At 42.2% G+C, this 27,866-nt stretch overlaps 2 protein-coding genes across 6 annotated transcripts; one reads left to right on the top strand and one right to left on the bottom strand.

The window, feature by feature from the left end:
* Positions 1–213: 213 nt before the first annotated feature.
* tecpr1a (tectonin beta-propeller repeat containing 1a) lies at positions 214–15,699 on the top strand. The gene is made up of 24 exons (XM_063481498.1): positions 214–425; positions 3,169–3,408; positions 3,933–4,115; positions 4,200–4,322; positions 4,412–4,531; positions 4,817–4,991; positions 5,073–5,173; positions 5,660–5,761; positions 5,888–6,036; positions 6,125–6,720; positions 6,884–7,029; positions 7,115–7,270; positions 7,441–7,590; positions 7,970–8,127; positions 8,226–8,456; positions 10,426–10,522; positions 10,725–10,804; positions 10,924–10,980; positions 11,259–11,433; positions 12,059–12,194; positions 12,335–12,427; positions 12,573–12,679; positions 12,887–13,006; positions 14,146–15,699. The coding sequence occupies exons 2-24, from the start codon at positions 3,184–3,186 to the stop codon at positions 14,287–14,289; spliced, it is 3,624 nt and encodes a 1,207-aa protein (XP_063337568.1). The 5' UTR covers positions 214–425; positions 3,169–3,183; the 3' UTR covers positions 14,290–15,699.
* A 33-nt stretch (positions 15,700–15,732) lies between these two features.
* On the bottom strand, positions 15,733–23,276 carry bhlha15 (basic helix-loop-helix family, member a15). Of its 5 annotated transcripts, none has more exons than XM_063482111.1 (4): positions 23,017–23,276; positions 22,769–22,862; positions 21,929–22,120; positions 15,733–17,035 (listed from the first exon to the last, which is right to left on the bottom strand). In XM_063482111.1, exon 4 carries the CDS (start codon positions 16,984–16,986, stop codon positions 16,435–16,437), a length of 552 nt encoding a protein of 183 aa, XP_063338181.1. In that variant the 5' UTR covers positions 16,987–17,035; positions 21,929–22,120; positions 22,769–22,862; positions 23,017–23,276; the 3' UTR covers positions 15,733–16,434. The 5 variants fall into 5 exon arrangements, with proteins under 5 accessions (XP_063338181.1, XP_063338182.1, XP_063338183.1 ...); XM_063482114.1 differs by lacking the exon at positions 15,733–17,035 and adding an exon at positions 21,679–21,764; XM_063482112.1 differs by lacking the exons at positions 21,929–22,120; positions 22,769–22,862; positions 23,017–23,276 and adding exons at positions 19,148–19,247; positions 21,378–21,516.
* Between the last annotated feature and the right edge of the window lie 4,590 nt (positions 23,277–27,866).

Genomic DNA, 27,866 nt, shown 5'->3' with positions numbered 1-27,866 from the left:
GATTATAATCATAACTTAAGGACTGGAGTGAAAACAAGTGAAAAAGCAGCCAATGCCCAAAGAAAGACTGGAGAACTATTGCTCAATGAAGTCTGGCTCTTTAGAAGCAAAATATAAATACAAGAGAGCTCGGGATATTTGCGCAGTACTACTCCTGAACAGCCTGAACATGAATTATAGCTTTACAGCACCCTCTGCTGCTTGTCTGCTAAACAGCACCTCTACAAGCGCCTGCTGCCACGGAAACTGCCAGTGGGAACAGAAGTAACAGCACTTCCTGTTTCAAACTGAATCATTTCTGCTGTGAGTGAGCAGCTACGGCACACAGAATGATTTGGACAGCTTACGATCCATCTCCACTGGATGAATGAACAGCTGTGACTTCTCACCACCGCCGACAGCCACTTTATGAGAGGAGGCTCAAGGTTGGCTGCTTGAACTCTTTCAGTTTGCTATTTCTATCGGGCTAAGCCCGTAAGCCTGTACCAAAACAAGCTGAGCATTTTCGTTAAATCACAGAGCTGGCTTTACTGTACACGTTCGTTTGGGGGCATTTCATTTCACATTTCCCTCTCCTGTCTGTCGCCTCTACTGTAAATAGTCCAATATTTCAGGCTAATCTTACACCCTTGCTAATAGGCAGCTACGTACTTTATTACTTGGTAGTAAGCCCCACGGGTGAACAAGCGCAGTCGCTTCAAACATGTGTGCGTGTGATATCCTTATGTATTTCATTGTTACCATCAACCTGACGTGTGCTGCATGTACAGCTGTGAGTGACAGGATACGCCTTGTAGCAGCAGCAGCGTCCCTACTTGTTACGAGATGCTGTGAAACAGTTGACTGCCACTTAGCTAGCCCAGAGCCCACTCTGTGATCTGTGTACATTTCACATACAGGCTTGGTTATTACAAATGCCACACGTATAGTGTGTTAAATGTGGGTCAGCAAATTGCGCTGAGAAGACATCGAGCAACGCAGTGCAAGGGTCATCGCCACTACAGCGCATGATCTTAACAACTAATGTTTACAGATTGGTAAACAACTGTTCTCTAAGGAGGCCATGTGGCCCTTATCTCCCTATTTTCCACACACACTTTGTTCATATTTGTGTATAATTGTGGCCTGCTTTTTACTTCTGTACTGTTGGTGTCTTATGTCTTTAGGCTCCTGCTCATTTTAAATTGTGTAGTATGCTTTGCTTGATATGCAGTGGTCATGAAAAATATATTTATACCAATCAAGTATGACATTCTGACCACTGACAGGTGAAGTGAATAACTCTGATTATCTGTTCATTATGGCACCTGTTAGTGGGTGGGTATGCTAGGGAGCACGTGAACATTTTGTCCTCATAGTTGACACGTTAGAAGCAATAAAAATGGGGAAGCAAACAATTTGAGTCAGTTTCATAAGGTCAAATTGTGATGGCTAGATGACTGGGTCAGAGCATCTCATAAACTGCAGCTCTTGTGGGATGTTTCTGGTCTGCAGTGCTAAGTATCTATTAAACATTGTCCATGGAAGGAACAATGGTGAACCAGCCAAGGATCACAAGTACACTTGGGGCCTGTGTGGTCTGATCCAGCTGAGGAACTACTGTTGCTGCTTGTAGAATAATGTAATGCTGGTTTGGTTCTGGAAAACAAACAAAAAAACAGAGTCCATCACGGTTTGTTGCATATGGGGCTCCATAGTTGCAGACCAGTCAGGGTGCCCATGCTGACCCCTGTCTACCCCTGAAAGCACCACCAGTGAGCATGTGAGCCACAAAAGAAGATGTGCCTAATCTGATGAATCATGTTTATTTGATATCATGTGGACGGCCAGGTGCATGTGGGTGCTTTGCTGGGGAACACCTGATACGACGATTTATTATGGGAAGAAGGCAAGCCGGCTAAGGCAGTGTGATGCTTTGAGAAATGTTCTGCTGGGCAACCTTGGGTCCATGTGGATGTTACTTTGACACATGCCGCATATCTAAGCATTGTTATAGACCATGTACACGCTTTCATGGAAACGGCATTCCCTGATGGCTGTGGTGTCTTTCAGCAGGATAGTGCGAGAGGCCTGAGTACAGAAAACATTCAAAAATTGAGACAGCTAAATAATAAAAGACATGATCACATATTAAGAAAAAGATATGCAAAAGTAGTTGCAGATAGACAGATGCAACCATTAAGTTCAGACTGATCAAGAGGTACAGCTAATGTTAAAACGTCCCATGACCTGACATTGTAAGTACTGGTTTAAATTCAATCAAGGAGCAGGGGTAAGCTAAGGGAATCTTGGGAGCAGAGCCTTGTAAACAAACATCATACAATGCTGCTCTCTGCGATTTGCTAGGGAACACCATCCCACTTTTTATATATATAGTGTTGAGATATAGTGTTGAGTAAGAAAAGAATCACTTGTGATAAAATCATAATGCACTGCGATACAGTGAGGGGAGATTGGCGGGGGAGACAGATGGACTGGTATAGTGTCTGCAGTATTGTAGAATCACTGTATCCATCTGTTGTGATAAAGAGACAGTTTACTGTGAAAGCAAAACTGTCAGTTTTACTGGCTGATCTATGTTCCTGCTTTTATATATAGTCACGTATGGTTTGGAGTGACTGAAAAATGAGATTGCAGATAGAAGCAGCTGAAACGTGTTTACTCCAAAGTGTCTCTGGGCTCAGCTTTAGAGAAAGTGTCAGGAACTCACTCATTTACAAGGGGATTTAAGGTGTTTTAACCATCTGAGTAGGATGATGTTTCACAGATGTCTAAAAGGGAGGGACAAATCCCATGCTGGCATCGGAACACCATGGTGTCCCCCAAGAGAGCTAGAGGAGACGGCCAGGAAGTGGGAGTTCTAGACTGCCGGCTCCACGTATAAGTCCACGCATGGACCAGCTGTGAAGGATTCAAATTGAATTTTTTTACTGATCTGCTTAAATAGAGTGTCCAACCCTATCTCTGAGCCAATTTCACTTATTTTTGCTATGTCCAAAACATTTTTATGAGGCCCAGTGTATTTAAACACACACTTCAGCATCTTTACACAGCAGCTGATGCCAAATGTTGTGATACACGTCCCAGTATTATAGCCATTCATTGTGGGAAAATGTACAATGTAAGTTGAAAGCCACATTATCAGCATTAAGCCATTTTCTTCGTCAGGTTCCAGGTGCAGCCATGCCCGTCTCCCTGCTGAGGGCTGTGGATGTCTACGGGCGGGTCTACGGCCTGTCCACGGCGGGGCAGCAGTGGGATCAGTGCCGCGATGCCCAGATGGAGTTCAAGCGGGTCACGGCGGCACAGCAGTGCTGCTGGGGCATCGCCTGCGACAACAACATCTACCTGAACGTTCACGCTTCCGACCTGTCCATCCGCTACCAAGAGGAGACCTACGAAAATCAAGTGGGTCTCTGTGACTAGTCGGGGGCTGTCATTCTTTAATGACTGTATTTACATTAAAATAAGTTCTTGTAAAAGCCAAGAAATATGTAATAAGGAACCCACATTATTCGTCTTTCTTTAAGCAAGTTTATAATACCTTTTCTTTTTTTTTTATTATTGCACAAGTAAAATTGAAAGTTAAAGTTCCCCATTATATGTTCAGCATCCTCATATGGCAGAGTCCCACTTCTCTGTTGTTAAATCCACAAGCCATTAGGCTACGTGCCTTAACAAGTGAACCTTAGAAGCACGCTAAACCAGTTTTTAATGGGAAAAAATTCTCACAGTGCAAGATCACGAGACCTTTTATAACACTGCTCTGTCAGATTATCCCCATTACGTCGACACTCAGTCATTTTCATTCTTGTGGCTACATCTCCATGGGATATCTCACTAAAAGTGCTATTTTTTTCCCTTAATATGAAATAAAAGGCAACACCACCGGCTTTAACGCAGTTCACTCTCTCTGCCCAACTTTTTGTCAGCGTTGGAATCCCGTAGACGGTTTCTCTGAACGTTTGCTGCCAAGCGACCGCTGGCAGTGGAGCGACGTCACAGGTCTGCAGCACCAACCTCTGGACAGCTTCCAGCTGCCCTCCAGCAGCTGGGAGTGGGAGGGTGACTGGTATGTGGATGAAAACTTTGAGGGAGAGCCCACAGAGAAAGGGGTGAGTTTAAAAAATGTGTCTGCTTCAATTACTGCCCTTTTTTCCCTTCTCTTGTGTGACCTGTTCAGATGTTTGTGTTTCCAGGGATGGACCTATGCCATCGATTTCCCTGCCACCTATACTAAAGACAAGAAGTGGAACTCCTGTGTCCGTCGCAGGCGATGGCTCCGCTACAGGAAGTACAAAGCAATGGACACCTGGGCTAAGGTGGGTGTTACTGCATAACATATGCATGTAATGAGTGCTGATGGGTGAATGCGCGTTTTAAGTTCTTGTTTTCCTTGTGTGCATGGCAGATCCCCTCACAGCACACAACTCTACCAGATCCCTTCAGCGACATCAGCTGTGGAGGTTGGGAGATTAGTGAGGAACCCAGGGGCCGGCTGTCTCTGTGGGCTGTGTCCCTGCAGGGCAAGGTATAGATTATATATACAGGGCAGCACCTACCTTGTTTTAGGTTTCAGTGGCAATGTTATTATGCTGCTATAGGCTCAGATTGAGAATTTCTTGATTGTAGAAGTAATGTGTGTTTATTAACTGTGTATGCTTCAAATCATTTGCCATTAAAAGCAGAGTTAGACATTAGCAGCATGCTAACTAACTACTTTAAAATGATATGGTCTCACATATACAATCGTGTCACACCAAAATTGCTTGAAACCAACTCTTAATTTCCAGAGTCTGTCTTTGTCTCTGTTCAGGTGTGGTTTAGAGAGGGAATCTATCACCAAAATCCTGAGGGCGCTTCATGGGAGGAGGTGCTTCTACCTGGGGAGGTGGTCCAGATCAGCTGTGGCCCAGCAGACCTGGTCTGGGCTGTGCTCTGGGAGGGGCAGCTCATTGTCAGGGAGGGCATAAGCAGAGACTGCCCTAAAGGTACAGACAGGCTCATTGATGGGAGGGTGACGTGGTGTTTCTGAGTGAATGTGTTGAGAACTAATATTTCCTGCAATCCAGGTGCCTCTTGGGCAATAGTGGAGTCTCCCAGCTCCGATGTGGGAGCTACACACGTAGCCGTGGGAAACAACGTGGTCTGGGTTGTGACGAAGGACAATAAAGTAAGATAGTGCTGCAATCACGTGTAATCAGTGGAAGTACTTCCAATACATTAAATATCTTGGCCTGTTGGCAAATAAGATTTTGCATTTTCCTGTGTGAGTGGCTAATTCTGTTTTGTCAGTTTACACTAGCTGAATGTGCAAAGATGGCGGTGTGACCAAGCTAAAAGCTTTCAAATGTTTCACTTATTTATTTATAATGAAGATTTATTTCTTTCCTCAGCTCAGTAAATGGAGCATAAAGACCAACAAATGCAAAGTAAAAGAACAGAAACAAATATTAGAAGCTGCTCTGCCAATCTTTTACTTTAATAATCTGTGTTGGCACTTCACAGTTCACTCCTAATTTCAACACTGTGACTGACGCAACATGAAAAATGTCTAAACATAGTTAAACAGGCTTGTAACAGCTTGTTGTTAAAACTGCAGGGATTAAACCTGCGATGTCTTCAGAATACCTCTCACTCTACACTCCTGCTTTACCAGGTGTGGTTCAGGCGTGGCGTGAATTCTCATAACCCGTGTGGCTCCGGCTGGATCAGCATGGTTGGAGAAATGATCATGATCAACGTAGGACAGAACGACCAGGTGATTCAGTGTGTCCTCAGTGTAACTGCTGGGAATCTTATAAGGATTACTACATGGCTTTATTACTGCATGTTTGCAAGTGATGTAGTCATGCTGAGGTTTTCTGAAAGTTGCTGGTGTTCATAGGTGTGGGCTATCAGCTCTGAGGACCGAGCTGTGTACTTCAGACAAGGCGTGACCTCAAGTGAGCTGAGTGGGAAAACTTGGAAGGCTATTACCGTTCCCCGAGACGGAGACCGATCCCACTCCAGCGCCAGCGCAAACAGCCTGCAGAGGTGGATGCGCCTCAGAGGACACACACTCTAGTTAACTTTTTAAAAATATAATAATAAAGTTAATTCTCTCTCTGTCTGTGTTTCTCAGTGCCGGATGTTTTTTCTGTGGTGAGGTGCGTGCTCCGTCAGTAGCAAGTGATGCAGAATCAGACCTAGAGAAAGGATCTGCAGATGGGCCCGGTTGCCTCGTCACCTCCACCTCCCCGGATACCTTTGTGGACGCCCCATCTGACCCGCCCACTGACACTCCCAAACCCCGTATCCCCAAGGTCACCAGCGACAGCTTCATCTCTGAACTCGTCTCCGATCGAGAATTGGGGAAGACCTCGAGAGATGTTGGAAAAGCCACTCCCACTGTCCTAGAGGAGGACACCATCTCACACGAAGGAGATGCCAAAGCCCCCTGCGCTGGTGTTGCTCTCTCTCCTAGCCAGTCTGGCAGCCCTCTTGATACCCAGTGGAGTAATGTGGATCTGGAGGAGGCACAGAGCCAGCAGGCTCAAACTGGAGCAGTGCTGGACTCAGCTGACACCTGCAGCTTGTCCTCAGTAGCCACCTACACCCTTGCCATGGAGGATCCTTATGGTGGAGACGAGCACCCTCTGTGGGCCTGGGTCAGTGGAGGAGGCTGCTCTGTGGACAGTCACTCCCAGCTCAGCTGGTTTAACTCTGTGAATGCTGCATGTGAGTTCAGTGAGCTAACTCACCGGTGATTGATTGAACATTTAGATTTTTATGTAACTTTAAGTAACATGTAACTTGTATAAAAGGATGTAAAGTCAGTGCTTATGCTCAGTTTCACTGAAGCTGCGTTGATGTCATTATTTTTGTCCTTTTATTCATCCAGCTTTAGTCCAGTCGGTCCAGTCCATGAGTTTGTCAGTCAGTCCAGCCCAGACGGCAGCTTGGCGAAAACAAATCTTTGAGCAACTCAGCGAGCGGACCAGGAGAGAGATTGATAATTTCAAACATTATGAACAAGCCATAGAACAGGTACCTTCTCAACCATGCACTTTACCAGCCGTTTCTTTCATTAGCATGTCATTTGATTCGTTCACTTGATCCAATCCTGTTGCAGTCTGTGTGGGTGAAGAAGGGAAGCATGCAGTGGTGGAGAGACTGGAAGCCACATAAGTGGATAGATGTTCATTTTGCCTTGGAGCAGTTCTCAGGACCGGAGGGCAACAAGGATGGCATCCTGTTCATCTATTACAACTATTATGAGGAAAAGAAGGTTAGACGGAAGTGTGCGTTTGTTTAGTAAAAAAGTGTCTTCCTTAAGTTTCATGTATTAACTTTTCTTTGATTATCATTTACCGCTGGCTGCGAAATAACACCAAAGCAGACTGGCTTACTAAAGGCTTACTGTATATTTCAACTTCTCTTTGCTAACACTTCTTTCAGTACCTGCATGCCTTTATCAATGAAGTTACCATCCTGGTTCCTGTGCTAAATGACTCCAAACACACTTTTGCCATCTATACTCCTGAGCGGACCAAACAGAGGTGGCCTATTCGATTGGCGGCTGCCACAGAGCTGGAAATGCATGATTGGGTGGGTATGGAAAGAAAAAATAGCACAGTGGAAAGTAATAATGTAATGCTATGCAGAATTTATTCATTATATCATCTAAAAATGTGTACTTTTTGAGACTGTACAAAAAAAAAGGGTTGAGATGAAATAGATAAATACATGTCAGTCTTCTAACCAGAGTATACCAGGCTTAGTAAGGAAAATAAAACAAAACACATTCATTCTAAATACTGTGAGGGGGAAAATGATTTACTATTGCAGTGGCTTCTCTGTGCCAGTAGGAATTTGACATTCATTTTACAGTTTCTACTTTTTCTTATCTTCTCTCTGCTCTCTCTAATGATTCCTCATTTGTTTCTCCATCTTTGGCTCCCTCCGTCTGCTCTGTCCTGCTCTTCAGCTGGCATTGTTGAGCGTGTCATGCTGTGACTCAAGGGGGATCCAGGGTCCTCCCTCCAAACAGGCCATCTGGTCCATTACCTGTAAAGGGGACATCTTTGTCAGTGAACCCTCACCTGGCCTAGAGGCCGTGCCTTACCCGACACCCTGCGACCAGATGTAAGAATGAGCTGCACGTCACTAGACTGATGGCTTTAACCTTCTGATATATGACTTTCTATTCTAACCACTTAGCTATATTTCTTTCCTGTCTGCAGGTTCTGGCGGCAGGTTGGAGGCCATCTGCATATAGTGGAGTGTAACAGTGTTGGGATAGTGTGGGGGATCGGCTTTGACCACACAGCCTGGATCTACACCGGGGGCTACGGAGGAGGGTTCTTCCAGGGATTGGCAAGCAGCACAGATAATATTTACACCCAGACGGACGTTAAGAGCGTTTACATTTATGAGAATCAGCGGTGGAACCCCGTTACTGGCTACACCAACAGGTACTGTGCAAGAGTGGAGCTTCTGTCGCTTTGGAAAGTGTTGTCAGAATATATGCGATAATTTGTTTTGTAGAGTTAATTCTTTTATGTCAAGGACACAGAAATATCCAGTCTAATACCTAGCTGTACAATATGTCCACTGTGTAACACAAAGTCAGTTAAACTCCAGGGATACCAATCTGTCCTTTTAGGAAGCATAAGAATTAATTTAATCTAAACTGGTGCAAGTACAGGAGCAGGTGCTCTGGAGAAGCAACAATTCAATTCACTTGTATTTATGTAGCACAAATTCACATCAACAGTCACTTCAAGGTGGTTTATTTTATATGGTAAAAACCCTACAGTAATACAGAGATAACCCCAACAATCCCACAACCCCTTATAAGTAATCACTTGGTGACAATGGGAAGGAAAAACTCATTCAGGGAGAGGCGGGCGTCTCCCATGACCGTTTGGGAGGTGAGCGGAGGGAGACAGGACAAAATAATTTAATGATTACTAATGGTTAAATGCAATCGAATATAAACACAAAGAGGTAAGTGAAGAAGAAATACTCACCCACTACAGCCTATTGCAACTAAGTTATGGTTCAGGCTTAACTATAAGCGTTACCAAGAAGGAACGTTTTAAGCCTGATCTTGAAAATAGAGAGGGTGTCTGTCTCCCAAATCCAAACTGGGACCTGGTTCCACAGAAGAGGGGCCTGAAAGCTTACTTGAAAGCTCAAGTAAGCCAGCGGGCTCAGAGTGATGTGCTCTGTTAGGATACTGAGATACTGTGAAGTCTCTAAGATCGGAATTTTAGAAAAGGATTTTAACAGGGAGCCAATGAAGAGAAGCCAGTACGAGAGAAATATATTCTAACTGCTTCCTGTCAGTGCTCTCGCTGCAGCATTCAGCAGAAGGCTTTTCACCGAGATTTCAGAGCAACGTGATAATATTGAATTGCGATAGTCCAACCTAGAGGAAATAAATGCATTTCCTCTAGGTTGGACTCCTGACTGAATTTACTCTAGTTTTGCTTTTTGGCATTTACATTGCACCGGTAGTACAGCTTGTCTAACATAGTACACGCATAAGTGAAATTGCAAGAATGTTTTGAGAGAGACAGAGCGTCAACCCAGCAGCAGGACCGGTATTTGCTCCTTTGTGCTAGGAGAAAAAAGGAGCCCTACAAAAATACTTCTAATAGGCATGTTCATGTTTCTGAGCAAAACTGTCCAAAACAGACTCTGTGACGGTTTCATCCTTTAGTGGGACCTGTGCTCATACCAGTCCTGCTCCTGTGTTGATGCTCTTTTAGGGCCCTATCCAGCACTCCTTGTGTAACAGCCCATCTCCTGTTATCTCCTCTGCACTCAGACAAATATAACTGTAAAGAGGGGAAATTTTCACATGTAATAAATGTAATAGATCTCATACATTTGTTAAAGCTGCAGTAGGTAGAGATTTAAAAAAGGGGGAAAAATAGGTGTCATTTTTTTTATATAAGCCTCTCCCTGCCAACACCAGCAGGTGCAGGTGTTTCACTAAAAATAAGTTAATCGAGAATTTCTGATCCCATTCTCTTCCACTTTAACTGTTACAACAGTGGATTTAAGGTTTTTTTCATACTATTTACATTAATATATGTGTGATTTTTATTTTATTTTTGTATTTTTTGGGGGAGACGGAGCCCAGAAAAGAAACAGGATCCTAGTTTCTTTTCTGATGAACAGTGTACTGAAAGGTTGCCTAGCTACACCAAAAACCAACATCTGATCAAGTCCATTTGAGATTTCTTTATTTTATTTTATCATTATTATTATTATTTTTACATAAACTGAGCAATTGTAGAAACATTTAAAACGTTGCCATTGCACTCTGATGTGACAAATAGACAACATATTTTAACAGTCATTTCAGCTGAATCACATGTTGTTTTAATATGTGTGTTTTCTGTCATTGAACGTTGCTATTCTTTCTTTTAGAGGCTTACCAACAGACCGCTACATGTGGAGTGATGCTTCAGGACTACACGAGTGCACCAAAGCAAATACAAAACCTCCCTCCCCTCAGTGGACATGGGTAGGCAGACACACCCACAGTGGGAGATTCCCTGTGTTGATCTGTAACCTTCTCTGTGATAATTACAGTAGCTGCTATTATGGCCTTCTAACCATTAGTTTGAAAAATACTAGTATCTTTTCTTAAATATATCGCAGATAAGGGGTGTGGCCAGACCTGCAGGTGCGTTGAGTGTTTCACTTCCCCTGTTTGCTGTTTTCAGGTGTCAGAATGGGCTATCGACTACAGCGTGTCTGGTGGGACGGACAGAGAAGGCTGGCAGTATGCAGCTGATTTTCCAGCGTAGGTTTCATATGCTGTTCCTGAAACCCCACCTGCTGCTTCACTTGGTTCAAACTATGATCTTGATTTATTTATCTTTCCTTTAATTCATTCTTTCGCTTCCCTGTGTCTCTGTGCAGGTCATATCATGGCTATAAAACGATGAAGGACTTTGTGCGTCGTAGGCGATGGGCAAGGTACTATAAAAAGCATCACTGGCTTATTGGTCTGTGCACTATTTATTCAGCAGGCACACAGCACTCTGAAAGTTGCCATCCCTGTGTTTGTTTTTTAATCAGACTGGGACAAATGGGCCATAATCAGCAAAATATATTGTGGTGTTAATCATATAAAGCTTGTTACTGTAGAATTTTAAATTCTGGAGAAAATCTGAAATAATGTGCAGGAGGGTATTTAACTGAAGAGATTTGTTGTCAAGGACACCTTTGAGTGTTTATTTGGCCTTCATGCACAGGAAGTGTAAACTGACCACTACAGGACCTTGGCAAGAAGTTCCCCCCATCGCACTAAGTGATGTGACCATCCTGCCATGTGCAGCTCAGAGCACCGTGGACATGGTTCCTGTGTGGGCGATCAGTAACAAGGGCGACGTGCTTTGCCGACTGGGAGTCACCGCCCTGACACCTGCTGTGAGTCATTAATAATATGCAAGCGGACACCAAATGAACTGGTTTAACATCTTTGGAGAGCCACCATTAAAGCTTATTGTCATTTTTTCCGCTTGCATAACAAATGCACACAAAGTACAGAGAGGTGCATTAGCACGTTGTCATTTATTTTTACTGTGGAGGTTCTTTTAGTTCTAATGTGGGCTTCTAGTGTGGAGAGTTTGAGAGATATTTGCATTTATTTCAAATACAACCACTTCAGTCAAAAGAAGATTGTAATTTCTATCAGCAGGGCAGGCATTAATGACAAGAAATATGATATGATGATAATGATGACTGACTAAGTCAGACGTTTCATGAATAGGAGCTGGTTGTGGGTTGAAAAGCGGCTTGCAGCATGCAGATTTGCCAGAGTTAGGGTAGCTATACTTGGCTTAATTTCTCATTTGGAGAAAGATAATTATTGTATTATTTTATGCTAAATTTATTAGTGCTTCTAAAGACAAAAAGAAAAAGGGAAAAAAAAGAAATGATGTTTATCAACAGACCAAAAACGTCCAAAGTTTCTTTTATTTCTGTTTATGAACATCTAAATATGGAGAAGCAGGTTTTTGAGAGGTAGTGCTTTCTCTGTCTGCTCTCTCAGGGATCTTCATGGCTCCACGTGGGAACAGACCAGCCTTTCAAGTCCATCTCCATTGGGGCTGCCAGCCAGGTGTGGGCTATTGCCAGGGACGGATCTGCCTTCTACAGGGGATCTGTGTCACCACAGAACCCGGCAGGTCAGTGGGGAAAAAATGAAAACTGAAAGTGAAGGCTGAAAATTTTAATTACATTTGTCATGTCTGCATATTGAAATAAAATTTACTCAAGCAGATGCATTTTACCTGTGTTTTATGTGTGCGGGTGTCTCCCTCTGCAGGAGATTGTTGGTACCACATCCCGTCTCCAGCCAAACAGAAGCTGAAGCAGGTGTCTGTGGGAAGAACATCGGTCTACACTGTAGATGAGAACGGTAAAGCGCAAAACGCAGCACAGATTTTTATTTACAGCTTAGGTTTATAAGTTACTTTTATAGATGAATGACGTAGTGTGTTCTGTTTATAGTTCCTGGTATGTATTTTTTACAAGATGTCTGATGTGGGTGTTTTTCTATCAAGGTAACCTGTGGTATCGACAGGGTGTGACCCCCAGCTACCCTCAGGGCTCCTCCTGGGAACACGTATCCAACAATGTCCGCAAAGTCTCTGTAGGCCCTCTGGACCAGGTAGGACATTATGGCACCACCTTCATCCATTTCATCCTTAAAAGCTGAATGCAGTTAACAGATTTTACCTCACATATTTATAGGCATGGAGGTTCAGACTTCTTGTCTTTCTACTTTTTGGCACTTCTAATGTAAAATTGATTCAGTTCAGTGAACATGTACCACACCGCATGTTTATTTGTGGGTGATTTTGTTTTGGGGCTGCAGGTATGGATCATAGCAGACAAGGTGCAGGGCAGCCACAGTCTAAGCTGCGGGACGGTGTGCCATCGACTCGCAGTCCAACCCATGCAGCCCAAAGGACAGTCCTGGGACTATGGCATTGGGGTAAAGAAACCGAACAGTATGACTGTACAGTGGTGGAAAATAACAGTTTCTGAACAGTTTCTAACTTCTATGCTAGTTTCATTTTAGTGGAGAGAAAAAATATCAACTAAAAAACACATGATGTTGATTTATTTATAAATCAATATGTTTTGGGTCATTGTCATGCTGGACGACCCATCTACAGCAGTCTGGCTGAGGGAAGGAGATTCTCATCCAAGATTTTCCAGTACAGCTGGATCAGGAGTATTTGCGATTGACTGGACTGATTGTAATCTGTAATCTTAGTTCAGTCAGTGATTTGCAAATCAACTTTTTATGTAATATGTTTTTTCTGGATTTTTGGTTGATATATATCTCTCCCCAGTAAAGTAAAACTACCATAACAAATTAGAAACCACTTGTTTCTTCGTGAGTGAGCAAACCTATTCAACATGAGGTCCAATAATTTCCCCTACTGTATATGTGTCATGAGTGAAATTGTCACCATTTTTTTTACTGATCCTGTCCTTCCCAAAATGCAATAGGCCAACAAAATAAAGGCATATTGTTATCACAGTAATGCAGCAGTTTATTGGTAGTTGTTGATATTTTGAGCACAGCAGTCTCCAGCAGATATATTTATACATCACATTTTCCCACAGACTTAGAATTTTTTATTATCTGCTGAAGTTTGTCTCCTTGTCCTAAAAATCCTAAAAAGCATCATCCATCAAGCATCCTGTGCAGCTTGTTCAAGTAAAGTAAACGCTGTACATAATCTGGGGTGTGTTCAACATGCTAATTGTAATATTATTTTCTTTTGGCTTGTTTATTTTTTTCATTAAAAAAAGAGGGGTCACATTTTATATATGCAGTTTTTTATGGGGGAAATTTTTTTAATATGAGTTGGATGGGAGGTGTTGAAAACTACAATTACCAACACAAAGTATATCAAGCTTATTGCCGTTTGAAAAAAACAACAACAGTAGAGTAAATATTCGTTGCGGGAACACTTCAGTCTTCATGTGCAAACTGCAGTAGAACAACAACAGAAAGGTGTGGCTCCCAGTTTTCATGGCTTTGTTTAGTCCTTATAGCCAGATGGTAAACAAACTTATCCTCAGTAATAATAATTATGACCCCTGTGTCATTGTTTTTAGGGTGGATGGGACCATATCACAGTGAGAGGGAACTCTGTAGAACCGCCCCACATCCGTCTTCCCTCTCTAACAGACACCTCATCCCCTCGGAGCCTGCTGGAAGTCAGGAACACGGAGGTCGACAGCGGTACTTCAGGATGTTAGACAAACACAAATTTGTGCACACAAACTGTATAAAAAGAAACAAAAAAACTCAGATTACCTTTGTAGTATTTTTTTAAAGCACAGCTTATTTTAACACTGGAATAGCAAGGTGATCCTTAAATCCTTAGGTTGGAGTTCTCACACCTTGTGAGCCAGTGAAACAGAGCAATGGATTTCAGACAATCAGAGCCATCGCTGATGACAAACATGCTGATCTGATCTGTCCCTGTGTTGTTTTTATTTGTACTAGCCATTCATGTGATGGTCAGGGCATTTCTGTGTATGTTTCTGTAAGTGCGGTTAGTCTTTTGCCATTGAACTTAGTGGTCTTAATTCATTTTTGTCCTTATTTATTAATCAGGATGTGATGTTCATGATATGTGTGGTTTCTGTGTATAGATTACTACAACAAGTTAAGGTTAAGACGGTAGGGGGGGTTTTATGAAAGATGTATATTTTTTAAAATGTGCTTGAATTGTAGTTGAATAGTTGCTGGACCACCAGCTTCAGAGTGAGTGCTATTTTGCATTTTATCCTGTGAGCAACAAGTCAACAGGGCAAGTTAATCTGACGCAAGTTTTATCTTTGTTTACTTGTCTGCTCCTTTTGTGCGCTGATCTGACACACCGTTGGCACTACTGAATACTTTTATGTGCATCTATGTGTCATCTTTTGGATTCTGAAGACAAGAATTGGGGTGATTATTGCATGTAAAAAGTCAGCTTGTGAGGTAAACTGAACCCACTGTTAGCTGAATGACACTGGCTGAGAGAATTGTAAAAATACACTCCAAAACACGCTCTGTAATTAGCATTAGTCACTTCTAATCAGTCAAGTATTGTTTCTAGACAGATCGTAGAGGTTTACCCATGGACTGCTTTTTGGAGCCAGTATGTAGCAGCTGTTAGAACACCTACACTGGTTTAAACTTACACATGCCTTGTGCAAGGACTTCTGATGTTATTACCTAAAAAAATCTATCATTATCATGAAGCGTGTACACTGGTGAATATTGTAAAAAAGAGGAAAATTACTGTAGTCTTATAGCTGAAACGCTCAAACTGAACCTTCCTCTTTCTCAGGAGTGCTGCATGCTGTTTACTTCCTTTGACATAATGGTTGTAGAATGACTGAGCAGTAAGGGGGAAAAAAAACACTATCTTTTGTTGCAAGATTGCAAAATACTAGTATCTACTCAGTATCGTGGCAGTTGTAATATTACACGGACTACTAAACATCATGCACAGGCATCAGTTTATGTCGATAGCTGCTTAAATGCACCTTCGCTGTCTAAATCTGCTGAACTATTTGTAAATGTTGCAAGTGAGATCTCTATTATCTGTGAATACTGAACATTGTGTGTGTGGTCCATTTGTGCATGGTCAAAAAAAGAAACAGTCTGTGTCAATAATAAATAAATGTATTTATTAATAACAACTTCTCAAATGTTTTTTTTTCCCCGTTATGATGTTTCACACAAAGTTTGCAGCTTAAACACACATGGAAACACAGCAGGGAGGGGGGATAAGCAAGTAACATACACGTTAAATAGCATCTGTGCCTTTAAGAACTCTTCTGTGTGCAGAAGAAGAGAAATGAGCTACGCGTTCAGATCAAGGGTGGATTATCATTGTGAGCACTTTCTTGCAACAACACCTCAATATTTAAGCCTTCTGCTTAGTTGTCTTTCTTTCATGGATGCAACAGTTATGGCTCGAGGTTACACTGAGCAGGTTTCTCAAGAGTCGATACAAGAAGATGGCAAGATAACACAAAAGAGAACAATCCCCTTCCCCAGTTTAAACCACAACACGCAAGAAGAAAAAGAAAAAAAAGAGTGGAAAAAAAGCAGCCCTTCTTTCCTGGGCACATAACATTACACAACTATGGTCCATTTGGTTTCACTTTCCAGTCTGCATTCTTCATGTCTGCTGTATAAAATCCTTCCATATTTTGCATGGAGTTCTGCACAGCCCACCTCTTGCTAGCATTTATTAGAGGTCTATGATCTGGGGGGTGGAAAAAAGAGCCCACTTCCTACAGGAAACACAGCTGAACGTCTCTAAGAGCAGTGTGACTGTAGGAAGTGGGTAATGTTTGATTTGTCCAGCCCTCCTGGTGGCTCCCCTTGCTTTAATCTTACTGTTAGCTTTGCTGGCTGAAGCTATGCATGCTGGTTAGGTATTGGGTGAGACCTTCCTCCCCCTCTTCCTCCAGGTGCTGCTGGTAGCACTGGAGGAGCTTGGCAGCGCTGGCCTCTGAAGGGACCCCCCCAGCAGGCAGGCAGCCCCCTGACATATCCAGGATGATGGTGGTCAAAGCTTTGATGTAATTCTTAGCCAGGGTCAGCGTTTCAATCTTGGACAGCTTCTTCTCGGTTTTCACATGCGGGATGGCCTCGCGCAGCGCTTGGAAGGCATTGTTGAGTTTGTGCATGCGCTGGCGTTCCCTTTCGTTGCTTTCCAGTCGACGGATGCTGCGCTCTTTGGTGCTGGAGCCATGCTTGCGTCGCCGGCCTCCTCCCTGCCTCTTGCCATCGCCGCTCCTCAGAGAGCCCCTCCAGGAGCCACGGATCCGGACCGAGGCCTCTGAGCCTTCCTGCTCGCTGGAGCCCGGCTCTGTGTCTGGCTCGAATTCCGGCTCCGGGTCGGACCAGGTCCTTCTGGATGGCTTCACAGCCTTCCCTTTGGATTTCATCTTGCTACTCCTCTTATCTCTGACAGAACAGATCTCAGCTTCAACAAACCTGGAAGACAAGATAGGAGTGTTAAGGACAAGAAAAAAAGGATATAAAGTGGCCCGCTTCATAGTTTTCCTTCAGTCAGCTCCAGTTCAAACAACTTGGCATCCTGTTGTATCTAATCAGACTCTTGCAGTGTGAAAACTCCATGATGTTGGTCTGTTACTCCACACCTCTTACCCCACAGTTCAGAGATAATGCCCATGTCAAGGTTACACTCACAAAAACAGACCTGGCAGCTCATAGCAACAGCAAAGCTCTTTAACTTCACTTTAACTCACTGCATAGTTTGGCTTCACATATTAAGACTAAACCATCAGCTCCTAAACTTATTTAAGAAGAGGTTCTATTACTATTATATATTTTAAATGTGAATTTACAAACAGTGACAGTTTAAACTATACTATCACATGCTGTCAGATAAAGCTGTTTTACATAGATAAGTACGCACAATAAAAAAACTACGGGTATTTCTCCATCATCGTCATTATTTCCCTAACCTCAGCTTAATCACACCAACGGCACTGCTGTAACCGATATGAAGATGAGCAGACACAAGTCAAATTCACTCACAACACAAATGGAAGGGAACTAAAAGCCTTACCTGGGAAGTTACACTAATATTCGCCCTCCTGTTTCTTTTTACAGAAAAAGCGTCAGCATGCAGCCGGACATGATCAGCGACATAAAGTCAATTAAAGGAGCAGTGGGAAGGAGGGAGCGCGAGAGCAGCACATCAGCGCGAGGCTCACAGATAACTGTCACATGTGAACGGCTACCTGTTGCTAACAGATGTACACGTCGCGCTGTTCAGCCAATAGAGAGACAGCCCTTTCCCCCGCTAGCTCCGCCCTCAACCCCAAACCTCCCAACAACCTGCTGCTGTTGCTGCAGAAAGTCAGAGATGTGCAAGAATTATACTGAACTTACATTTATACTAGGATGTTTTTTATTTTTATTTTGGGGGGATTCAGATTAACTTTGGCTCCCACTAATGTTTTCCAACGATACTTAGTAGTTGGTGGAAGCAGCATTCAAATCCAGGGATCATCTTATATAAACATGGTTACGGAGACAGATCTTAGTGTCCTGCAGGCTTGTGTGCTTTAATATCTGTGCAACTGTTCATTTGAGAAAAAGCACAAATAGCAGTCAGAACACGACTATTCAGTTCAGAAAGTGAAATACGTCGAGTACAATTGGTTGAATATGCGTACTTACCATTCACAAGTTCCAGCTGATAGCTGATATTTGCATAGATTCAGAGAACAGTGAAAATTTGTGTGCCGTAGTTCAGTGATGAAAAAAATATTTAATTGAAACCCTTTCAGTGTTAGTTTGGCGAGTTTACCTGCTGAATTAGGAATATTTTGATGTGATATTTTTGCGTTTCCTGCTTCCAATTTCTAGAAAGTGTAGCCGTTTTGTAGTTGGCAAGCAAAATGTTAAGGATTTACTGGCTAACTAATGTAACTGAGGAGTTTTACTTTACTGTATTTCATTAAAAAACATTTAAGGCAATATAATGAGATTGCAGTGGTGGAATTGAATGGTATGGTCTAATATTTTAAAACCCTTACAAAAACTGCTCTTTTTTCCATACTGATATGCCGATAACACGCTCAGCAACAGCATTTCCAACTGTGAAATGCTTTTTATTCATTCAGGTGAACGTAAGTAAACCTTCTTCTTTTGCTGCTAAGCTGCAGAGGTGCTCTTACCTTTAAGACAACTGTAGTAAAGTTAGTTCGTCTGAACAGTTAACATATTTTCCATTGTGACTTATCACCTTCTGCTCCTTCATTTGAATACAGTCCTCCGGGCTACAGCTGAATGTAGGCCTCATTTAAACTTTGCTCCAATATTTGCTTTTCAACAGACAAGCTTTTTGAGCTTTTTGCATTGCATTACTTCTGATGGACATCCTCAGGCCACTAGAAAACTAAAAAAAACACACAAAAAACACACACACACACACATTACAAAAAAACATGCCATAAAAGAAAAGCAGAACAACTGCAATTATTAACACGCTCCTTCTTCACATGGAAATGTGATCTGCAGTAATCCAACTGTTTAACTTGGCAGCCTAATGCAGCTGTTGGCAGTTAGGATTACCTTATGTTGTGGTAGCAAGACTACAAAGACAGGGAGGCGTCACTGCGGTGAGGTATACTGACTGTTCATCAGTGACTGCATTTGCTGTGTCTGCAAACATCTGGAAGATTAGGGACAAACACTGATGGTCTTCAATTCCATATTTTGCTTCAGTGACACATATACACAGGCAGAGAGACTCACAAGGGTAAATGATTGCAGTTATGCTATCGCAGTGCATAGATACTGAATGTTTATATATCAGGTGATGATTCCTCATTTGGGTAGGTAGGAATACATAAAAATTTAAAACAATGTTGGGGAAGGGCTTAAAGTAGGGGGGCAATGGGCTTGTCGCTTCAAGCTACCTGCTTTTGACATTTGAGTTTTGGTGTTTTGAAATTCAATGTGGCGAATGAGAGGTGACTGACTGTGAATCTCAGACACAGTGCAGGCTCGTGGGATAGCAATTTGTCAGTCATAAGACTGACCCTGCTTTATCCTCCCTTTCGACTCTAAAGGCACCCATAATTTCCGAAATAAACATCACGTTTGATTTGGGGAGGTCTGAAGCTAGTGATGGAGAACATAATCTGATTAGAAAGGTGTTTACTGAGTTCAAAGGTCAGGAGTGCCCGAGGGCTGTTTTCTCATAGACTTCTACAGTATCAGTACAGTATTCAACAGTATCTGTCTTTTAGGAATTGCCCCTGACTGGCGTCCACATATGTGGACATCACATTTTGGGTTATTTAGACCAAAATACTAAATTTTGCTCTACAAGGGCCTGATATCTTGGCTCTTATTTTTCTTAAAAACAAAAATAAGGTAAAAAAAAAAATCTGGTAATTCTTTCTTTTTACATTCATCGGGCCCCAATCAGCCCAAATATCAAAGAGAAATTAAACATGCGTGCCGTGGAAGAGTTCGGGTCTTAGGAGGTTAAGACACATCCACATTGGCCTCACTTTTCAGATCTGGACACTATGAACCAGTTATGCGTCGGCGGCACACATTCAGCTTTGTGTGCTTATTCTTACTATATGGCCTACACACTCACAAGACCTAAACAATGGTGTTGCTGTTTGTGACGAAACAAATCTCTAGAAAACATACAAAACTTCATGTCTATACACAGAAACCACACTGCTTCATGGCAGTTGGCCAATACATTTTTTCTATTCAACAAGTTAATGGCTAATGGATTTCTTATTATTTTAGTTATTCCCTTTAGGGGTCACGACAGTGGATTATCAGCCTCTATCTCACTCTATTTCTATCATCCTTCTCGGTCACTTCAACCCACTGCCTGTCTTCCTTTGCTCCATCCATGAATCTTCTCTGAGGTCTTCCTCCTTTCCTTCTGCCTGGGAGCTTCATCTTCAGCATCTTTGGTCCAATCTTTCCTCTGCACATGCCCAAACCATCTCAGCCTCACCTCTCTAACTTTTTCTCCAAACCTCTTAGTCTGAGCATTAACAACATTAGCACAGTGTTGGGATGTCACAGACACAGCAACGTTACAGGTGTGAAGCTCCCAGCTTTTAGAAGCAAACACTTCCAGCGTTCGATGCCCTTGAGCAGCTTGTGTGTGTTTGTGTGTGTGTGTGTACTTCTATTACTCATGTTGTGGGAACATAAACCTGTTTACACAGTCACACAGTGGGGACTCGCCTCCCATATAAGGACAAAAGCCCCAAAAGTCCACATAATGTCAATCATTAGAGGATATTTAGGAGGACGCTTGGCTTAAGGTTACTACAAGTCTCTAATAAATGAATGGGATTTATTTTGATGTCTTCTAAAGAGGTGTGTGTGTGTGTGTGTGTGTGTGTGTGTGTGTGTGTGTGTGTGTGTGTGTGTGTGTGTGTGTGTGTGTGTGTGTGTGTGAACAGTAAGACAGGTCCTGCCAGGTTTCCTTCCCTCCTCAGGTACATTGTATCTAATCAACCAAACCTTGCTGAAGTTGCCTCTGTGGAAATATTATCTTTGCGCTTTAGTGTGCACAGTTTCTTTCTCCATTGGCCCTAAGGCTTACACTGTTTATTTTACCACAGCTGCTGATATGTTCTGAGCTCAATACACTTCAGTAATGAGGCAAGCAAACAGGGCCCCCACAAGCATGCTCTGTTTGAGCAAAACAAACCGTATAAACAACATATTTTCTCCAACACCAAGATTAGCCTGAAAATTACAACAATTTAAAGATAAAGTGCAACTGCAGAAGCAGACAGGAGTTTGTTAAACTCACGTAAGTTTGAGCAGCCATTTTTCTGTTTCCTACATCAGGTCCAAGGACGCAACCTGGCATAAAGAGTAGCTTCCAACGCAGTTTGCAGCTGGAAAGGCACCAGCACTCTTATGCAACTCTTATTTGCCGTTATTTGACATCATGGGCAGTAATCTTGTCATACCAACAACTGTGAAAACTGAATGCGCTGTCAGAGAGTCCTGCTCAGCTGTGATGTCATGAATGGCAAGTGCGCTGAATCTATTTGGAGCAAAGACGGAGTGAAAAAAAAGCTATTAAAATCCCTGAGTCATCATAAAAGGGGGAGGGCGGGTAGGAGATGAGTTAGGGTGAAGAGGAGAGATCTGGACGATTAGTCAGTTTTTCCATTAGGCCAAGGCTGGCTCTCTGAAAGAAAAACAAGTGTGGATGTCACATTAGGCCATGGTGACAGTGAGATGGCCTTAGGCTGAAGGCAGACATTCTGATAGAAAGGCTGTCTTTACCTTACCACGTGTCATAAAAATCACCACATGCAGCTCAGTATGTGTGTGCATTTGCGTGTCACTCACCCTTATCTCACTCCAGGTCTGACTCAGTGACATAGGTGAGGAAAAGGCAGGTTTGGGATAGACAGCCATTCTCTGGTCTGGACTGGGCGGTCCGGTTATGTGTCTGCAGTAGGCTGTAGGGATGAGAGTGCCCGTCATACTGAAAATGGCAGCTCTTCTCCAAAGCCGAGAAGTCATCCTCCCATTCGAAGGCTGCACGCAAAACCAACCACATGCATAATTAGCCACACTGACAACTGTGAGATATCCTGCAGTGCATGGTGCAACCCTTAATCTTGTTACATTGCCATAAGCCTTTTGTTTGATACAGATAAAAAGATAAAACTGTTAATAACACTGTCAAATATTATTTAGAATTGTACTCCTGTTGCTGATGGTGATAACATCGCCATCATATTTTATGTGCTCATTGTTCCGTCTCTCTGTAAATATAAAGGAAAAAGTAATGTAAAAAAACACAGTAACTGAAGTGTAGCATTACTTCAGTCAAACTGATGACATAGCTGATACCCTTATCTCCGTCAAATTGATAACTGTCATGTACGCCAGCCTTTCTACAGCTTCATCTGCAAGCCACTTTGCAACCCACCTCGAGCCCAGCTCCTTCTTTTCATGCAGACCCCAATTTTGTTGCTATGGATACCTGCAATAGTGAGGTATTGCTGTTGCTCTCTCTGCCTCAGCTTTACATGATGATACTACTAAATATAAATTACAGCATGAATGAATGTGTTAAGTAAAAGTGTAATATGTTTCACTGGTACAGTGTGTGTTTTGCTCTTTTTCTAAATAATGGCATACAATTTACAAAATCACTTGTGTAATTCTTGAAGACATTACCATTATCTTCTAATGTGACACCTGGCAGGTTGGAGGAATAGCTGCTCATCAGAGATGTGTAAGACTCAAAGTGCATCTCCAGAGTTGGACTCTCCTAAGAATAAACAGGAGGTATTCAGTATTCAGTAACATGGTTGAAATAGTCCTGTTAAAAACATTTAATAAACACATTATTAGCTAAAAAAAAGAAGATAAAAAGCCTCAAAATGCATTAAAATAAAGGTTAAAGTAGAACAGGAAATCAGTACCTGATCAAACAGGTAGACAATGACATCATCATCAAATGACACACTCTTCCTTATTTTCACTTTCCTGTCCCGTCCACATGATTCTCCTGGGTGATTGTAGTTTTGAGAGGATGTTGGAAGTCTTCTTTGGCTGGCAGTATTTAAATTGTCTCCGTCAACATTTTCCCTCTGGTCATTCTCAGAGTTAGTGTTCGGACAGAAGGGGCATTGCGCAGTGGAGCTTTTCATAGCTGTCATATTGTTGTTGTCACTGATAAGACAATCACTATTCCCAAGAAAAGTATTGCAATTCTGCAAGGAGTAAATGTCACTAAAAAGTTGTGCTGGCATACAGTCATCGCTGAAACTGATAAACTTATTGTGGTGATCTTGGCGGGCGGCCATATTTAAATTCTTTGTGTTAAAACTGTGTCCCACACATTTAAACTAAGTCTTGTCCAAGTGGGGAATCTGTACCAAAAAGATCAAGCAAAGCAAACGCTAGTTGCTTGATCCGTCGGCGCTGGCGAAAGAGGGAGAAGGATGATGATGCTGTTACCAGGCTTGATCTGGAGTCAGTGCTCCTCCACGGTTTACAGGTTGAGCAGCATCTTTGAAAACAGAAGCAGGTGACTGGTAGTCCCTCCTCGTCATCCTGTATCATCTGACCTGAGGACATCCACAAATGAAGCTCTTCATCCCTGTATGAATGATTCACAATGACTCAGACAGCTTCACCTCAAACTAATTAACGCACTAACCTACTGTCTGACCACCTACATGTGTTTCTTGCCTTGCTGTTGTCGTGGTGATGTTTGTGCTATCAGCATATTCACAGATTGGCAAATACTTCAATGAATACAGAGATAATACACGTTATAATAAAATAAAATTCATTATGTAGGCCAATACACTCACTATGTTATAGTTATAATTAAAAAACCCAATCTATCTATCCTTTATTTACACCTCCAAATAAGTCCATATAACAACATTGGACTGTCACTGCAGTCCAGTAGGGTTGGAGAGGCATGTAACAAAGGAAGAGTCTGAAAATTATGTGAATAACATGTTTGAAGTCATAAGATCTCAACCCAAGTGAGATCTTGGGTTGAGATCTGATCTTGGGTTGAGAAAAAAAAAACAACTGGTGGCTTTTTTTTTTCTTTCTTTTTTTAAAGAATGGCGCTCTGTCATTCCTGAATAGTTCCAGAAACAAAGAAAATCAATTGCAAGGAACAATGAGGCTGTTCTGGGGGTCATGCTGGCACACTTAATATTGGTTTTTCCTTTAATATGTCACCAATCTCCACAGTTTCATCACCTACCAGCTAATGGTGTCGATGCCACTTAAAATTAAGTAGTCAGTGCTCAGGCTCAAATTGCCTTTAAAAATTATGCCCCAGTAGCTTAAATATTAAAATGGACTTTTTAATCGCCTGGCCAAAAACATTTGGATGTTGATAGTGTGAGGATGGAACCTGTCGCAATTTTAAAAATATGACCAAAAATGACATGCATGCTTTTTCTAATTAGGATTCTCTTTTGTGTCTCCTCTAAATACAATTCCTTGGCAGTGTCAGCTTATTAAGGGTTCAGTTGCAGTGCCCAGACGTCCAGTGTCTCTCAATAACAGGATGTGCTGAAACTGATTTGTCAGCCTTTGCCCGTTGGCTGAAGCAGCGACCGCAGATGCACGCATGCACACAAACACGTACATTATTTGACCACTCACTCCTGAGCCTGAATAAATATCGAAGCCCATCCGTCCACGGAGACAAAGACGCAATAGGAAACTTTCACCGCTCTGCAGTAACCAAGCAACCACTGGATGAGTGACTCAGGAAAGGAAGAGAGGAGCTGACTCACAGCAGCTGTGACGTAAACGATGTGAAAAGACACACACACACTCTCATGGTCGCACACGCACACACACACACGTATGCAGCAGGCCATAAAGCCTGTAATCTGCCCTGTTTCGGGTAAATTAACACCTCACTGTGTAACAGGTGGACAGACTCGGGATAAGATTATAAAACTTCCATCCAGCAAAACCATGAACAGATATCTCAAAGGTCTACAAGTAAGAAAAGGAAAACACTGCACATTACACCCTTAGTGTCTCCAAATACTACACAGACTCCAAGGCATAATTAAAAAGCAAATGATACCTTTTCCTTATTCCTTTGTTAGTGCATTTCCTCTTAGAAAGCAAGTTCAAACTATCCAATGAAATCACCACTGCGGCTCCACCCCCGAAATGTTTTAACTCTGTAAAAATAAAGAGAAGAACCTGCTTATCGATTCACATGCATTGCTGCATCATGACACTGCATAATGTGTTGCACCATAATCTCTGAGCAGCAGCAGTAGGCATGCACAGAACCAACACATTTCTTTTCTTACCTTGCATTCAGTCAGCCCAAGTAAGTCCCCTGATTTTAATGCATTGCAGGAACCTTATCGAGGAAAACAAAAGAGATAAGCTAAGCATACGGAGAAGAGAGAGAGAGCGAGAGAGAAGAGACGGAGAGATGCACAGAAAAGCAGTTGGTGGGGGTTGGATGTACAGTACACTCTTCCGGGAGAATTCCCGGCAGCAGAGTGCAGGACGGGGATCAATAACTTATCCCGTCTAATGTAACACATCTGTCTTTGCTGATGGAGAATAGCAGAAGAGTGAATGTCACAGTGACATGTAGACTTATATAAAATCTGTGACACTTTGTGGCTGTTACACTATTCTCAAAGATGTTACAGTATAAAATATGTTAACACGTGTGTGTTGGCAGCATTTCTTTACACTTTAAATGAAATGACAAAGCATTTCTTTATGTTTTCCTAGGGAAATGGAAAATAGGTGCAATGATTTGTTGAATTATGTGCAAACATACATGGAGATACAGTACATAAAGAGAAAACGATTTTAACAAGTTTGAAAGTCAACATTTGGTTATGACCACCTTTATTCTTCAGCACAGCCTGAACGTTCTTGGGGAGCTTTTCTGTAATTTCTTTAAGTAGTCTTCAGGAATAGCTCTGCAGGCTTCTTCTTGAAGAACTTCTTTGGATCTTGGCTCCCTTTTGTTCTGTCCTCTGTCGAGATGATCCCACACTGCTTGAATAATGTTGATGTCCAGGCTCTGAGGATGCCAATTCATTTTTTTGTCCAGGTGTGCTTTTAATGCACTGGCAGGGTTTTTGCGAGCATTGTCATGTTGAAAAATGAAACTATGAAACTGTTGTCAGTCAAGCTCTTCTAAGATGTATTACAGTATTGAATAGTGGATCAAAACCTGACGGTACTTTTATGTGTTCACAGTTACACCAGTTTTAACAAGACCCTCAACATCACTGGCAAAAAGCAAAAAATGTGACTCCAAACCATTACAGTGTTTTCACATGGCTCTACCTCTCACTTTCCTCTCTCCCGTAAAAGAGCAGTGCAGCATTTTCCAAGATTTTTAGTACAAGAGAAGTAATTTTGTGACACACTGCACTGTTAACATGCACACAAAGTAGGGCAAGTCAAATCTCAGAAGTAGAACCAAACATTTACAGCCTAACCTTAATATTTGCATATTTGCCAACAAAAGTGTTTCCCTTGAAAAAGGAGTTTCAAATAAAAACACAACACGACCAAAAATAACTTCATGCATTAGAGCAAAGTGTCCAGTTTGTGTCTGACCCGGTGAAGATAAAAAAAAAACTGTCTCCTTAGCAGTGAGTTGGTGTCCTAAGAGTATATATTCCACGCATTTGTAAGGCCAAATACTTGGAAAGACCCCGACAGTCTCATGAGTATTGTTTCAACAATGAATAGCGCTCCCTCTAGAGGCTGGAAGCAGAATAACAGGCAGTTTTAGGAGCCGTTCCTACTGAAAACTGGAGACCTGGCATATAAAATAAATACATTCAAACCCTGATATAATAATATGAGATACACATCCTACTTATACATATTAGACTGCTAATGTTGCTGTAGGCTATAATATGTTTCACCTACAAATGGAAATAATATTAAAGCTGCTTCTGCTGGATCATTGCAGCTATAAATAATACGTTTACCACAGCTGTTGACATTGCATCTGCACATTGTTCCCTTTTTTTTTTTGGTTTTACTTTTTATTATCACCATACAGCTTTTCTGTTGACTTAGTCCTCCCCCTGGCAACAAAATCACTGATGCTGGAGTTCTGCTTTACACACCCAGACAGCATCAGGATGTTGTTCCCAGGAGGAAACAGCATGCACCATTCAGTCCATCTCTGCTTTTCAATAGGAAAAAAAGACGTGAACGAAGCCAAAGAGATGGACAGATGGTGTTTCCATACAGAATCCTTCCTTTTTGCTTATTGCCAAACTCCTCCTTCCGCTCATTTCACCAGTGTAGAGTCGTCTTCCCGGGCATCATGTCGCACGGCAACCTTCACCCATATCAGGTCAGCCAGGGCACCCTGACTGCTTACAGTACAGTGTTTCAGTACAGTCGACGTTTTATTTGACTGGACTTAGCAGTACATATGAGAATGTGATAGAGTGGCAGAGCTGAAAGCCTTCTCACTGGCACAAAATGCAAGTTTGTTCCGGTCTATTTCACGTTCTATTTTCACATTGGAGCAATGATGAATGTGTCCTGTCTGAGTTTCCCATAATCGGATATGTTGACAGCTTCTGCATCCAAATGTCAGATGTATGATGCAGCTTTAGTTTCAATCAAACAGGAGGAAGGCCGGTAGCTGTATTTTATTATTTGCTGTAGTTTATTATTTCTCTAAATTACTGGAGAAATGATGATAGTCAAGCTGGCTTATTTTGGGCCAACTCATCATGGCACAACCTCTGACATCGTTTGGAGCAGGCATCAAGAA

This window comes from Pelmatolapia mariae, linkage group LG8 (assembly GCF_036321145.2).
Source record: "Pelmatolapia mariae isolate MD_Pm_ZW linkage group LG8, Pm_UMD_F_2, whole genome shotgun sequence".
In the NCBI taxonomy this organism is placed as follows: Eukaryota; Metazoa; Chordata; class Actinopteri; order Cichliformes; family Cichlidae; genus Pelmatolapia; species Pelmatolapia mariae.
The sequence above is the reverse complement of the archived record's forward strand: the minus strand, read 5'-3'. Positions and strand labels throughout refer to the sequence as shown.

Coding starts and splice junctions, on each gene's coding strand:
- tecpr1a (XM_063481498.1), top strand. CDS start 3,184: ATGCCCGTCTCCCTGCTGAGGGCTGTGGATGTCTACGGGCGGGTCTAC. Junction 8,457..10,425: donor GTTACTGGCTACACCAACAG/GTACTGTGCAAG, acceptor TCTTTCTTTTAG/AGGCTTACCAACAGACCGCT. Junction 11,434..12,058: donor TCACCGCCCTGACACCTGCT/GTGAGTCATTAA, acceptor CTGCTCTCTCAG/GGATCTTCATGGCTCCACGT.
- bhlha15 (XM_063482111.1), bottom strand. CDS start 16,986: ATGAAATCCAAAGGGAAGGCTGTGAAGCCATCCAGAAGGACCTGGTCC.